This window comes from Triticum dicoccoides, chromosome 2B, assembly GCF_002162155.2.
Source record: "Triticum dicoccoides isolate Atlit2015 ecotype Zavitan chromosome 2B, WEW_v2.0, whole genome shotgun sequence".
In the NCBI taxonomy this organism is placed as follows: domain Eukaryota; kingdom Viridiplantae; phylum Streptophyta; class Magnoliopsida; order Poales; family Poaceae; genus Triticum; species Triticum dicoccoides.
The window spans coordinates 111,203,881-111,218,486 of NC_041383.1; the positions used below are offsets into that span (position 1 = coordinate 111,203,881).

At 46.1% G+C, this 14,606-nt stretch overlaps 2 protein-coding genes and 2 pseudogenes across 2 annotated transcripts; all 4 read right to left on the reverse strand.

Annotated features, from left to right (window-relative positions):
• Window positions 1-1,243: 1,243 nt before the first annotated feature.
• Window positions 1,244-2,955, reverse strand: LOC119360597 (annotated as a pseudogene).
• Window positions 2,956-3,407: 452 nt separating this feature from the next.
• Window positions 3,408-5,351, reverse strand: LOC119360598 (annotated as a pseudogene).
• A 265-nt stretch (window positions 5,352-5,616) lies between these two features.
• Window positions 5,617-7,097, reverse strand: LOC119362430 (peroxidase-like). The gene is made up of 3 exons (XM_037627647.1): window positions 6,827-7,097; window positions 6,522-6,698; window positions 5,617-6,433 (listed from the first exon to the last, which is right to left on the reverse strand). The coding sequence occupies exons 1-3, from the start codon at window positions 7,034-7,036 to the stop codon at window positions 5,876-5,878; spliced, it is 945 nt and encodes a 314-aa protein (XP_037483544.1). The 5' UTR covers window positions 7,037-7,097; the 3' UTR covers window positions 5,617-5,875.
• Window positions 7,098-10,800: 3,703 nt separating this feature from the next.
• On the reverse strand, window positions 10,801-13,309 carry LOC119362431 (heat shock 70 kDa protein BIP5-like). The gene is made up of 3 exons (XM_037627648.1): window positions 11,854-13,309; window positions 11,530-11,758; window positions 10,801-11,426 (listed from the first exon to the last, which is right to left on the reverse strand). The coding sequence occupies exons 1-3, from the start codon at window positions 13,139-13,141 to the stop codon at window positions 10,970-10,972; spliced, it is 1,974 nt and encodes a 657-aa protein (XP_037483545.1). The 5' UTR covers window positions 13,142-13,309; the 3' UTR covers window positions 10,801-10,969.
• Between the last annotated feature and the right edge of the window lie 1,297 nt (window positions 13,310-14,606).

Sequence of the window (14,606 nt, forward strand, 5' to 3'; positions counted from 1 at the left end):
TTCATGAAGCGGTATGATCAAATGTGTGTTTAAAATGATTATTATTTTAGAATGAAAATATATTCACGTACTCCCTCCATGCTAAATTCAGTGCACATAATTTGTTTTCAAAAGTCAATCTTTGGAAACTTTGATATAGTTTATAGAAAACATATGAATATTTACAATACTGAATGTATACCATATTAAAAATATATTTCATGATAAATCTGGGGTAATGTTATCGAGCGAACGTTCGCTGGGAGTGCAAGGCAAAACCAAACGGCAATTTATGTGTTGGGAGCATGCAATCCATTCAAATGAACATGGCAATTTCGCAGCAAAATCCTATGTTTGCCACAAGTTGCCATGTGTTTGTGAAGAACTTGCCATTTTCTTTCGAATAATTTTCCATCGAAAACATTCACTAGCTATTTGGGTCGTAAATCTAATGTTCTTGATCTGGTACTATTATTGTCAGTAAACTAATTTATGTGGTTAGTCAATTTTTAGAAAGTTTGACTACTGAAAAAACTTATATACTCCCTCCGTTCCTAAATATTTGTCTTTTTAGAGATTTCAAATGGACTACCACATACGGATGTATATAGACATATTTTAGAGTGCAGATTCACTCATTTTGCTTCGTATGTAGTCACTTGTTAAAATCTCTAGAAAGACAAATATTTAAAACCGGAGAGAGTACAATATAACTTCGATAGATGGAAGTATGTAAATAAAAATCATGCATGCATTTGAGGAAAAATTTCATGTGTGCTATATTATATGTTGTTGTTATCTCTTAGAGAATTCATACATATTTCCTCCTAAAAAAGTGAAAAGCGGGAAAAAGTGATTTCTTTTTGGAGAATCAAGAGAGAAACAAAAGATGGGAAATAGTATAAAAGAAACAATTAAAAACAGGGGAAATAAGCGACACATACGCAGCAGCAGCGGAGCTATGTTATCTCAGGGCTCAGGCGGTGGGTGTTATATAGGATTCGAGGAGCGCAGCACATACACACGATTTCGTGTAATGTTCTCCTAACATTGAAAAAAAAAAGTGTTCTCGTACAATAATCGAGCACGGCCACTTCGGGCCAAATTTCAACCGTCGTTACATACGTTGATGCATGCATGCATGATTTGCTGATGCACATGCTTTGAAAAACACACGATTCAAGTGCTGGTATGATAAGTGGTACTGGCCACTGCTTTTGGAGCCTTATTCATTCACGTGTCGTGCTGCCGACACATACGTCCATCACGAGTTTACCTTGGACCAGCTGAGCCTGATCTGGCCCTGCGCCCCGGTGAGTGGCGTGATATTTCCTGTCTTTATCGTGGCCGTCGCGAAGGCGCTGCTGAAGACCGCCGCGCTGGTTGCGAAGTTGCGGATGGTGTTGTCGGTGTTGTCGTTGTTGAAGACCATCTGGTCCGAGTGCAGGAGCCCCTTCCCTGATAGGAGGTTGGTGTACTAGGCATTGTCAAACGTGTTGGGGGTCATCATGCCCAGGTTCGCCAGGTTGTCATCGCCGTCGGGCTAGGAGCAGTTAGCCTTGAGCAACGTCGCGAAAGCCGCATTGATGTTGGTGTCACCACTATAGATCCGAGTCCAGAAGGTGGAGCACCGGGCCTTCCCGATGGTGTGCGCGCCTGATAGCGCGGCCATGTCGACCGTGTTAAGGTTCTTGAGGAACGGGACCTCAAGCTGTGACCGGCTAAAGCCCGGGCCAGGGAGGTCACTGTTCGCCAGTGAGGCGCTTGCGGTGGTGGAGTACCGTCTCCCCAGCGAGACAGTCCACGATGTCCCTCCAAGCTGCACGTGGAAGATAGCAGATCAAGCAGGAAATTAAGTACTACCTCCGTCCTGGTTTATAGGCCTCCTTTGTACTTTGTGCCAAATTTTGACTAAAAATTTAACTGACAAAATGTTAATGTATGTCAAGAAAAATTATCTCATTGGATTCGTATTTGCATATACTTCCTCCGTTCCTAAATATAAGTCTTTTTAGAGAATTCACTATGGACTACATACGGAGCAAAATGAATGAATCTACACTCTAAAATATGTCTATATACATCCGTATGTAGTTTGTAGTGGAATCTCTAAAAAGACTTACATTTAGGAACGGAGGGAGTAGTTTTAAAAAATATAATGTTTGGTGGCATGCGTAAACATTTTGTTAGTTTATCTATGGTCAAAATTTGGCACGAAATACAATGGAAACCAATAAACCCGAACGAAGGTAGTATGTAGTAAATCAGCGACTATTAATATGAATCGGAAGGAATATGTTCTATCGTTCAGTAGCATCGATCATGTAACTGAGTGTAGTACTAAGATGTTCTTACAGCGACGACGGAGTCACCGGCAGCTATGGTAAGGATGTCGACGCAGGAGACCGTCTACTTGCAGATACTCTTCAGTTGGGTCTTGATGTTGTCGATGACGCCGAAGCCCCTCAGCGACCCCACATCCGGAGCAGCATTTTGTTCCATGCCAGACAACAGAACAGATGCATCACAGCCCTCTAGACAGTAGAAAAGAGTTTTCTCATAAAATAGTCGAGCATGGCTACTTCATGCCAAATTCCACAAGAGAAGTGCACATCCTCATTCCGTGTACAGGTGTAAATATGATCGATATAGTTATTCTTTTCTTTTTTTCCTTTTGAGGATGATCCTTGACTTCGCATCTATGTGCTCCATTTTTCTCCTGACATTGAAAAACAAATCTCGTTAAATAATAGAGCACGGTCACTTCATGCCAAAATGTCATCAGACAAGTGTACATCTTCATTCCAGTGTAATAAGGTAGGATTGATGGTAATTCTCCTTGCCTTTGCATGAGAAATTGAAGATTCAACCGTCGTTAAATATGTAGATACATGCATGAGTTGCTGCTGCACATACTTTGAAATACAGGATGTCGTCCGGCGTCATGGCGACGTCGATGGCAGAGAGGCTTGGCATGGTCGGTGCGTTGGGTTCTGCTCTGAAGATGGATTGCTGGAAGAGAGCACAACGTAGTGCGTCAGACCAGTTTGTGCCCCAAACCAAGTATGTAGCTTGGTTGGGCCTCTGGCTTTAGATGTTAGGCATTTGTGCGATGTCTGTTTGGTATTAGGCTCGGACTATCGGCACCCCTTCATCAGCTGGATAGGAATAGCGACATATGTTGCTAAGATGATGGTGCAGACTACCTAATGTACTACTTTGTAAGGTCTTTGTGAATAATTAATAAAGTGATTGCATGCGTCGTCTAGATGCAGAGGCCGAGGATAATCCTCCTTCTAAAAAAAAGTGCTGCTACGATAATTGGTATTGGCCACTGCTTCTGGGGCCTTATTCATCAATGTATCATGCTGGCAAGTTGCCGACGTGTACGTCAATCACGAGTTCACCTTGAAGTAGCTGAGGCTGATCTACCCCTGCGTCCCGGTGAGTGGCGCGATGTTTCCCGTCTTAATCATAGCTGTCGTGAAGGCGCTGCTGAAGGCCACTACGTTTGTTACGAAGATGCGGACGGTATTGTCGGCGATGCCGTTGTTGAAGAGCACCTGGTCCGAATGCAAGAGCCCCTTCTGTGATAGGAGGTTGGTGTAGTAGGCATTGTCGAACGTGTTGTTTGTCATCGTGTCCAGGTTCGCCGGTTTGCCATTGCCGCCTGACTGGGGCAGTTGGCATTGAGAGATGTCCAGAAGCTAGTGTTGATGTTGCTGTCACCATAGGAGATCCGAGTTCGGAAGGTGGAGCACCGGGCCTTCCCGATGGTGTGCGCTCCTGAGAGCGCGAGCATGTTGACCGTGTTAAGGTTCTTCTTGAGGAACGTGACAACAGAGTCACGGGCAGCTATGGTGAGGATGTCGGCGCAGGAGGCCGTCTGCTTGCAGATACTCTCCAACTGGGCCTTGATGTTGTCGATGACGCTGAAGCCCATCAGTGACCCCACGTTCGAAGCAGCATTTTGTTCCATGCCAAACATCACAACAGATGCATCAAAGCCGAATATGGTTATTCCTAACCCTTTGCGCTCATAACTCTAATCTTCACCACACATCGCCATGCACATCACATCAGCCGATACACATGATGTCACATCGGCATGTCCACTCTCTCGCTTCTCAGTTCTCTCTCCCAAACAAACCCACCCCTTTTTCACCTTTCCTAACTTAAATCATTTATATCCTTTAAACCAATATTTTGATTTCAGGAATTTTTATATATTTGAGCTCCAGACAACATTTAGAACAAGATCAATATTGGATATATTTCAGGAATTTTTCTTAAATATTTTTTTATTCTTTTCTCAATCTTTTGAGATGCATCTGGTTTCGTGTGTGATAGTGGCATCGATGTGATGGATTTTTCATCCAGCATACTTAGGAAGATGGATTGATCTTATTTTGTTTCCTGTCTTCCAGTTTTCGGTAAATGACTGTTGTTGTTTTGCCCCTCTCCATACACAGGAAAGCGGAAGAACATTATCAAAAATTTCAAAGGACTTTATAAAAATATGAAGAACTTTCTAACAGGACTTTGCTAACATGGTGTCCGAACTTTCCATAAAAATCAGAAAAACTTATGAGAAAACTTTGCCATGACTAATTGTATCTTTGGATTTTTGTAATGTTCTTTGGAATTTCCCGTAGAGTTCGCCACAGCCATCTAAAAATTCCTTTGGTATAATCCAGTAACTAATTAATTTCATTAGTATTTTATGAGAATAAGTACATTTTTTTAGTAAATAATAAACCATAATTAGTGAAAACATGTTGATTAACCATGTATTTAAATGGTGCATTAGCGAAGAGATTGGTCACACCTGAGGTCGAATCAATTGAAATACGACTGAACTATACACACGGGCGCATGGATGGCTGACACATGTGGGCCATGTTGATTTGACAATAGGGCTGGATGTGTGGTGCAGATACAGGTTGCGCGCATAGAGTTCCGGGCATAGTGGTAGTGAACATTCTACTTTAACCTCTCTGGTCAATATAGTTGTGAACTCCTAATCATGATGCATGTATGCAACCATACACCGGAAAGAGGAGTCTTCTATGATGTAGGCAACCTATATGCAGGTAACTAATCGACATGCAAATGTCGTATTCTGACATATATCTTTTCAACCAGGCTTTACTCAGCCTTGCCCTTTTTCTCATGCAACCTCAAAAAACGGTGCAGGCACCAAACACGTCCTAAGATGTTCTTGCGGATACGATGGAGTCACGGGCAGCTACGGTGAGGATGTCGGGGCACGAGACCGTCTGCTTGCAGATACTCTCCAGCTGGGTCTTGATGATGTCGATGACGCCGAAGTCCCTCAGCGACCCCACGTTCGGAGCTGCGTTTTGTTCCATGCCAGACATCAGAACAGATGCATCATAGACAGTAGAAAAGAGTTTTCTCATAAACTAATCAAGCATGCCTACTCCATGCCAAATTTCACAAGAGGAGTGTACATCCTCATTCCGTGTACAAGTGTAAATATGATCAATATAGTTATTCTTTCCTTTTTCTTTTTGAGGATGATCCTTGACTTTGCGTTCTATGTGCTCCATTTTTCTCCTAACATTGGGGGAAAAATCTCGTTAAATAATAGAGCACGGTCACTTCATGCCAAAATGTCATCAGGCAAGTGTGCATCTTCATTCCGTGTGCGAGTGTAATAAGGTAGGGTTGATGGTAATTCTCCTTGCCTTCGCAAGAGAAATTGAGGATTCAACCGTCGTTACATATGTAGGTACATGCATGATTTGCTGCTGCACATACTTAGAGAAATATACATGTTTCAAGTGCTGGTATGATAATCGGTACTGGCCACTGCTTCTGGGGCCTTATTCGTTGACGTGTCGTTCTGGCGAGCTGCCGACGTGTAGGTCAATCACGAGTTCACCTTGGAGCAGCTGAGCCTGATCTGCCCCTGCGTCCCGGTGAGCGGCGCGATGTTTCCCATCTTGATCATCGCCGTCGTGAAGGCGCTGCTGAAGGCCGCCGCGTTGGATGCGAAGTTGCGGACGGTGTTGTCGGTGGTGTCGTTGTTGAAGAGCACCTGGTCCGAATGCAGGAGCCCTTTCTGTGACAGGAGGTTGGTGTAGTAGGCGTTGTCGAACGTGTTGGGCGTCGTCGTGTCCAGGTTCGCCAGGTTGCCGTTGCCGCCGGACTGGGGGCAGTTGGCCTTGAGAGACGTCGCGAAGGCGGTGTTGATGTTGGTGTCACCGCCGTAGATTCGAGTCCGGAAGTTGGAGCACTGGGCCTTCCCGATGGTGTGCGCGCCTGAGAGCGCGACCATGTCGACCGTGTTAAGGTTCTTCTTGAGGAACGCGGCCTCGAGCTGTGACCGGCTGGAGCCAGGGCCAGGGAGGTCGCTGTTCGCCAGCGCCGCACTTGCGGTGGTGGAGTCCCGTCTCCCAAGTGGAACAGTCCATGACGGCCCTCCAAGCTGCATCGACCAACCAAGAAATTAAGTACGGGACTACTAGCTTTACGTAGCATCGATCATGCAACTGAATGTGCTAAGATGATTTTACGGCGACGACGGAGTCGCGGGCGGCGACGGTGAGGATGTCGGCGCAGGAGACGGTCTGCTTGCATATACTCTCCAGCTGGGTCTTGATGCTGTCGATGACGCCGAAGCCTCTCAGCGACCCCACGTTCGGACCCGCGTTTTGTTCCATGCCAGACAGCAGAACAGATGCATCACAGCCCTGTAGCCAACATAAACATATTAGTTCACGGTATAAATTTTGTTAAATCAAAGCTTGTTAGATAGGACACAGCTGTTAAAGCAAAGTTAGTTAAGATAAAAAGAGCCGATATATTATGTGAAACTTGCTTGGACAAAGCAGTCGTGGAAGTGAAGCCTGAGCAGGGACGCGCCCATGCGGGGGTCGCTGCTCACGGCGGCCGCCACGCCGCTCTTGATGGTGGCCAGAGCCCTGGGACACGACGTGTCGTAGAACGTCGACGAGAGCTGCCCCGTGGCCGCCGTGGCCAGAGCCACGAGCACCACCAGAGAAATGCAAGAGGCAGAACGCATGGCCATGGTTGGCTACAAGGCCAGAGCTATGTGTGCTATCACTGCTATCTGCACTTGTTATCTGGCTGTGGCTGTGGCTTGCAAGATAATGCAGTATATCATGCATATTTATAGGGAAAGTTTTAGCTCACGTGCAACTGCACATCAGTCCCGGTCTCCCAGTTGGGAGAAAGCATCCAACTTCTATGTCTGATTAGTCTAGCAAGCATCCAAAACAGATGGTCGATTGGTCTATGATGGCTGACGATCGACGTCGACCCGGCATCCACGATCTGCCCAGCGCCGTCGTGTGGCCAGCTAGATGTTGGATAGGGGATACGGGTGCGGACAAACCCGCCGATTTTTTAGAAGGTCAGACGCTTGCATCCAAGTGTGGCAACCTCCAGCTTAAGTGCTTAAATCGCTACGGCCAACACCAGCCCTGCATTTTTTTTCCGGCAATAGGGCTTATCATGTATTCGAATAATTTCCCGTGATCTGCCTTGGCCTTATCATGTATCCGTTAGGTGCCCGTGGGAGAGAGAAACATATATCTGCGAATCAATAATGGCATACAACATCTCATAATAATGTTCATTGTTTTTTGATATAGCTTACTACTCTTGCCAAGTGGTTCATCTCATAATAATGGAGTAATATATTTTTCATCATTGTTTTTTAGGTACAGGTGTGGTCGTGAACCTGCTTTGAGGGAATATAAGATTGTTAGGCTTTTCAATTTTGAATAAATTTAACATGCTTTTTGTCTAGCGACTCCGGGCGGCCGGCAAACCTGTGTTATGCATCAGGCTCATAGCCTCGCTACACGAGCATTTCGTCCTACGATCAGCCCTGACTAGAGAGCAACATATGTTTTATAAGAGGTTTTGAATCATCACATCAAAAGAATAACCTTACAGGAGAGGATACCCTCACCTTTAAATTCATGATGTGTCTCCTCTCCCACAACTAACATAGGGGTAATTAAACCCAACACAAATTTCACTTTGCACCGTAAAAGTGCTAACATGCACTCTACTATAGGAGTACCCAGGAACATACGTCCACACGCACGATCATTGGTTCATCTCCAACTAACCAACTACATGGAATGAGCTCCATGCATGCTATTGCAGATGGCGATACAACCCGAGCCCGGACGTACACATGGACACACCGTTTGGCCTGACTAATTGTAAGGAGTCCGCTTCTGTCCAAGGCAATCCAGCCTCGCTTTGACCACAGCGCCGTCATCTTGCGCATAGGTCGTGTTCGATGAAAGTGACACGATGTGATTCAGCAGTGCCAGTTTCTTTCATGCTCTGTACTGCAGTTGAGAGGCACTTGGTTCAGACGCAGCCTGCGAGGAAACAGTTCGGGCCAAATCATCGTCTAGCCGCGCTCCATTTGGGCTTCTTCCGTTCGCTCGGTGTTGTTTGGATGCGTCTAAATGTCACCTACTACATGCGACTCACCTCCAACATTCTATATGGGCCGGCCCAGCAGCATGAGGCCTTGAGGCGTGCGCACAAGTCTCACGATCGCTTTCGCTAAAAAAAAACGAGCCGCACATTAAGTCACAATAAAAATGTTGCAATTTTTATCTAAAATAACTTAAGGCACACTTGTATTTCTATTTTTCTGTCTTTTTTCAAACAAAATACAATACAGATGTTCACATAATATTTTGGTACTTTTAGAAATGCCATGCTGACTAGGTGCAAATGTTGCTAGACTTCTACCAAGTGAAGAGTAGTGCCAAGTGCTGGAGGAAGAAAGAAGAGAAGCGGGAAATCGGAGCGGAGGAGGCGGGTCCCGGTAAGTGCGGCCGAGTAAATGAAAAACTAAGCAAAAGTGGTTCGCGGGTCCCGACCACTTTCCTGACATATTACAAATACAGGCAGTTTCGCATGCACAATACATCTGATATATATACAAGGACGTGGGCCAGCACTAACACAAATAGTGGAGTAAACGGCCGGTCTAGGATCTACAGGTACATGACGGAACCGCGCAATATGACTTTGCAGGCATATCATGTAGTCGAATAATTTTTAATGGTTTGCATTGGCCTTATCATGTACTCCCTCCGTTCCCAAATACTTGTCTTTCTAGGCATTTCAAATGAACTCAACATACGGATGTATGTAGACATATTTTAAAGTGTAGATTCACTCATTTTGCACCGTATGTAGTCACTTGTTGAAATCTCTAGAAAGACAAGTATTTAGGAACGGAGGGAGTATCCGTTAAGTGGTTGTAGGAGAGAGAAACATATATCCAGTAATGGCATACAACATCTCATAATAATGTTCATTGTTTTATTTTGATATATCTTACCACTCTTGCCAAGTGGTTCACCACGTAATAATGGAGTAATATATTCTTCATCATTGTTTTTTAGGTACATGTGTGGCGGTGAACATGCTTTGAGGGAATATAAGATAGTTAGGCTTTTTAATTGTAAATAAACTTAACATGTTTTTTTGTTAAGCGACTCCGGATAGGCAAGCCTGTGTTATGCGTTGTAGGCTCATATCCCCGCTACACAAGCGCATTTCATCCTACTATCATTCCTAACTAAAGAGCAACAGATGTTTTTTAAGAGGTTTTTAATCATCACGTCAAAAGAATAACCTTAGGGGAGAGGATACCTTTGCCTTTAAATTCATGATGTGTCTCCTCTCCCGCAACTAACATGGGGGTAATTAAACCAAACACAAATTTCACTTTGCACAGTAAAAGAGCTAACATGTACTCTACTATCGGAGTACACAGGAACATACGTCCACACGCACGATCCATACATTGGTTCATCTCCAACTGGATGGAACGAGCTCCATGTATGCTATTGCAGATGACGATACAGCCCAGAGCTATGCATGGACGCACAGTTTGACCTAACTAATCGTAGGGAGTCTGCTTCTGTCCAAGGCAATTCAGCCTCAATTTGATCACAGCGCAGTCATCTTGCACACAGGTTGTGTTTGATGAAAGTGACACGATTCCATTCAGCAGTGCGACAATTTCTTTCATGCTCTGTACTGCAGTCGAGGGGCACTCTGTTCAGATGCATGCCTACGACGAAACAGTTTGGGCCAAATCATCCTCTAGTCACACACCACTTGGGCTTCTTCCGTCCGCTGGGTGTTGTTGTTGGGTGCTTCTAAATGTCGCCTACTAATTAACATGGGACTCGCCTCCAGCATTCTATATGGGGTGGCCCCATCAGCATGAGGCCTTGAGGCGTGTGTAGTTCCAATGCACAAGCCTCGCGTTCGCTTTCGCTCCAAAACAAACGAGCAGCACGTTAAGTCACAATAAAAAAAGTCCCATCAAAAACAAAAAAAGTTACAATTTTTATCTAAAAGAACTGAAGGCACAGTATTATTTCTATTTTTCTATCTTTTTTCAAACAAAATGCAACACAGATGCTCACATGTTATTTATATACTTTTAGAAATGCCATTCTGACGAGGCGCAACTGCCGCGAGCCTTCTACCAAGTGGAGAGAAGTGCCAAGTGCGAGATCATAATGTTTTTATTGCATAGTAATTTTAATCTCCTAGGTCTATTGATCCATTCTGACGAACGCGAACAAGTGATTACAAATCTACTTTTGATCAATGAAATGTGTGCATGTCTACCCTTTTATCGCATTGACCCTTTTATCTGGAGGTCGGGTATAATTTTTTTCAGTTGTATCGCGTTGACCCTTTCATCGAAAAAGGAGAGTACGAGACATGTCAACCAATTGCAATCACGATTGAACTGTAATAAAATAAAGACAATAACTTTAGAAACACCATGCTTAATGCCTCTATCGTGTAAAACTGACATTATGATTGTTATGTGGCCATGTGTGGGTATTTAGCTAGTAGTATCTCTAAGCGATGAATTGATTAATTAATCAATTATTGCTAACAATTGTTATTTTCAGGGCCATTGCCATCCAACGACCTAAAGCTCATCCTCGTAGTCATCGAGGCCACCTCCCAACCTTGTTTGCATGGCCGAGATGACAGGGTCGCATATGCCCTGCAACTCCCAGAGCTTCTTCTCATAGTCCCCCTCCTCGGCGTTCTCTGTGTTTCGGTCGAGCCACTTGCTCACCGCCATCACCTCACCCTCCACCTCCCCCCTCCTCTTCTCCTCCAGCTCCATGTCACCAGCAGCGGCAAGGGTCTCCTTGATGCTGTGCACGTAGGCCTCCAGCCTAGCTTTGGCGTCCCTGGCGAACTCGTCCGCTTCACGCATCATAGCGTCAATCTCTTCCTGACTCAGCCGCCGATGATGATAACCATAGCTGGTATTGGCCGACTTGCCGGAGGCCTTATCCGTCGCCTCGGCGTGGATAGTGCCCGCCTGGTCCACCTCGATGGTCACCTCGATGTCCCGCCTTCCCCAATTCCATATACTGCGCCCATCATGAATGATTCGTGTTACAAATTGACAATATGTAGGATGGGTGATCTCGGAGTAGCTAGGATGTAGGATCACTATGTTAATAGCTAGCTAACCTTGCAGGTGGGATTTCAGAGAGGTCAAGCTGGCAGAGGAGTCTGTTATCCTTGACCTCAGTTCGGTCGCCCTCATACACCTTGACTGCCATGGTGGTCCGCTTGTCCCAGTACGTGGTGATGACATGCGTCCCCTTGGCCGGGTAGCCGGCGTCCCTCCGGATCAGCTTCACCATTGCCCCGTCGGCAGCTTCGATGCCGATAGCGGGCTGCGGCACGTCAACTATGCCTGCATATAATAATTTGTTTTTGTATTAATTGAGTCTTAACCACATCGTCATAAAAATCTTGTCAAGATGAGGGAGGCAGAACAAGTTACTGTACCAAAAAACACCTTGTCGTCGTCGTCATGGTGTCCAGTCAGGTGGCTCCCCTGAACGGCGGCCCCGTAGGCGACGGCCTCGTCGGGGTTGATCCCGTCGACGTTGACGGGCTCCTTGCCGTCGAAGTAGTCCTTGACAAGCTGCTGCACCATGGGGATCCTGCTGCCGCCGCCCACGAGGATGACATCGTGGATGTCTCCCTTCTCCAGCTCGGCGTCCTCCATGGCCTTGTTCAACGGAGCCATCGTCTTCAAGAAAAGGTCCTGGTTGAGCTCCTCGAACAGCTCCCTGGTGAGCGTCTCCGAGAGGTCGACGCCGTCCAAGAGCGCCTTGAGCTCCACGCCCACCTGGTGCTGGTCGTGGTCGCTCAGCGCCCGTTTGGCGCGCTCGCACTCCCGCAGCAGCCTCTGCATCGCGTGTCCGTCGCCGGTGACGTCCCGGCCGTGCTTGCGCTGGAACAGCTCGGCGAAGTAGCCCGCGAGTCGCCGGTCGAAGTCGTCACCGCCGAGGTGGGCGTCGCTGCGGCTCGCCATGGTCTCGAACACGCCTTCATCGAGGGTGAGCACAGCGACGTCGAGCGTGCTGCCGCCGAGGTCGAACACCAGCATGTTCCTGGGGTCGCCCCTATGCTTGTCGAGGCCGTAGGCGATGGCGGCGGCGACGGGCTCCCTTACCAAGCGGAGGACGTCGAGCCCGGCGAGGATGCCGGCCTCCTTGGTAGCGTACATCTGCGCGTCGGTGTAGTGGGCGGGGACGGTGAGCACCGCCCGCGTGACCTTCCTGCCTAGGTGGGCCGCCGCCCTGTCCATCATGTCCGCAAACACCGCGGCAGTGATCTCCACGGGACTGAGCAACCGCACGTCGTCCTCGCCCACATCCACCCGGACGTACGGCATCCCGTCCCGGTCGACGACGGCGTACGGCAAGGTCTCCACGTCCTGCTGCAGGTCGGCGTCACTGAACCGCCGTCCCAGGATGCGCCTGGCGCCATAGATGGTGCGGTTCGGGTTGGCGGCGTACTGGTCCCTGGCGGCCTCTCCGACCAGCCTCTCGCCGTCGTCGATGAAGGCGACCCACGCGGGGGTGACGCGGTTGCCCCGGTCGTCAGGGACGATCTCGATGGAGCCGTCCCGGTGTACGGCGGCAATGCACGAGTGGGTCGCGCCGAGGGTGATGCCGAGCACCTCGTCGGACCGGCGCCGGCTCTCTGGGACGAGGAAGCTCGACGCCGTGAGGGGTAAGAAGAGGAAGCCGAGGACGAGCAGTGCCTCCGCAGCACGACGAGCCATGGACTTGGCCCAGATCGATTTGGAGCACGCCTCGTCTGTGACGATATTTAGACGTGGCAGGAGACACGTCCCAAGGCACCACGGAGAAGTGTTCGGTGTTCACTCCAACCAGAAGATGACACGTGCCACCTATGACACAAGATTCCGATTAAAATTGATATTTTTTGCGGGAACTAAAATTGAAATTGGTTTGGTTACTTACAATAGGTGTGTTTCCACTAAATATAGGCGAGCCGAATCATCGTGGAAAGTGCATTTGGGAGACGGGCTCGAGGGAGCCATTTTTTTTCCAGCGAAAATACTATTTGCGGTATAAGCATATAATTTGTGGTATAAACGTATTTTTTTTGCGGATGATAAACGTATAAAATTTCATCAACGTATACAAATATATTAGTACTCCCTCCGTTTATTTTTAGTCTGCACAAAGTCAAACTTTGTAGGAAAAAATAACAACATCTATAATACTAAAACAATATGGTATGAAAATTAATCTCATGATGCATCCAACAATGTTGATTTCATATTGTGAATCTTGATTGTTTTTTCTATAAACTTAGTCAAAGTTAAAAAGGTTTGACTTTGATCAAATCTTATATGCCGACTAAAAAGAAACGAAGGGAGTATGTAATGTACACAAAAAAGATTAATACATAGATTAAAATGGACCTTTTCTACCCCGCCCAAAAAAGGACATTTTCTTTGTTGTTTTCGGGCCAGGTTTTTGTCTTTTTTGTGTAGCCTACAAATAGTGATATTATTTAATGAAAATTTATATATACTTAGAGAACATGTATGCATATCATCTTTGATACTTCTAAATAGTGTTTCTAAAAAAAAATCTAATAATGGTCCATCCTTTGAAGCTCTGCTCTAATGTATATTGTCCCTTCTTAACATGATAGGGTTGTTACAAATCTGCAATCTCCCTAGATACATATACATTAGTACATACAAAATTTCATCTCATTGTTTTTGTGGACTTTATTAGCAATTAATCGTTGGCTTCTTTGTGTGATGGCCCTGTTAAGTCATTAAATCCAATGGCGATGAGTTATCATCTTTAGCTCAACACACATGATTTTGAATTGCACCATTAGTACTGCCTACGTTTTTAGATATAAGCCATTTTAAAGATTTCGATACGAACTACATGCGGGTGTATATAGACGAATTTTAAAGTGTAGATTTGCTCATTTTGTTCTGTATGTAATCCATATATTGAAATCTCCAAAAAGACTTATATTTAGGAATGAAGTGAGTAGTTAATAGTGTAAAGTGGCATCTCCTAAAAGTGCTATCTTATTTAGGATCACTACTAGGGAAAAGCTTATACACGGACGCTTACTAGTAGCGAGGGTTTATAACCCTCGCTGCTGCTATTTTTACCCCTCGCTACTACTAAGTTGATAGTAGTAGCGCAGGTTTTTACACCTCGCTACTAGTAAGCGGTCTCTGCCGTGCC

Bases quoted from the DNA above. Each gene is read 5' to 3' on its own strand.
- LOC119362431 (XM_037627648.1), bottom strand. From the start codon at position 13,141: ATGGCTCGTCGTGCTGCGGAGGCACTGCTCGTCCTCGGCTTCCTCTTC. The intron at 11,759-11,853 runs GTACAGTAACTT...TATTATATGCAG, and splicing joins CGACGACAAGGTGTTTTTTG to GCATAGTTGACGTGCCGCAG. The intron at 11,427-11,529 runs GTTAGCTAGCTA...TGATGGGCGCAG, and splicing joins TCTGAAATCCCACCTGCAAG to TATATGGAATTGGGGAAGGC.
- LOC119362430 (XM_037627647.1), bottom strand. From the start codon at position 7,036: ATGGCCATGCGTTCTGCCTCTTGCATTTCTCTGGTGGTGCTCGTGGCT. The intron at 6,699-6,826 runs GCAAGTTTCACA...TGTTGGCTACAG, and splicing joins TCCACGACTGCTTTGTCCAA to GGCTGTGATGCATCTGTTCT. The intron at 6,434-6,521 runs GTAAAATCATCT...TGGTCGATGCAG, and splicing joins CCCGCGACTCCGTCGTCGCC to CTTGGAGGGCCGTCATGGAC.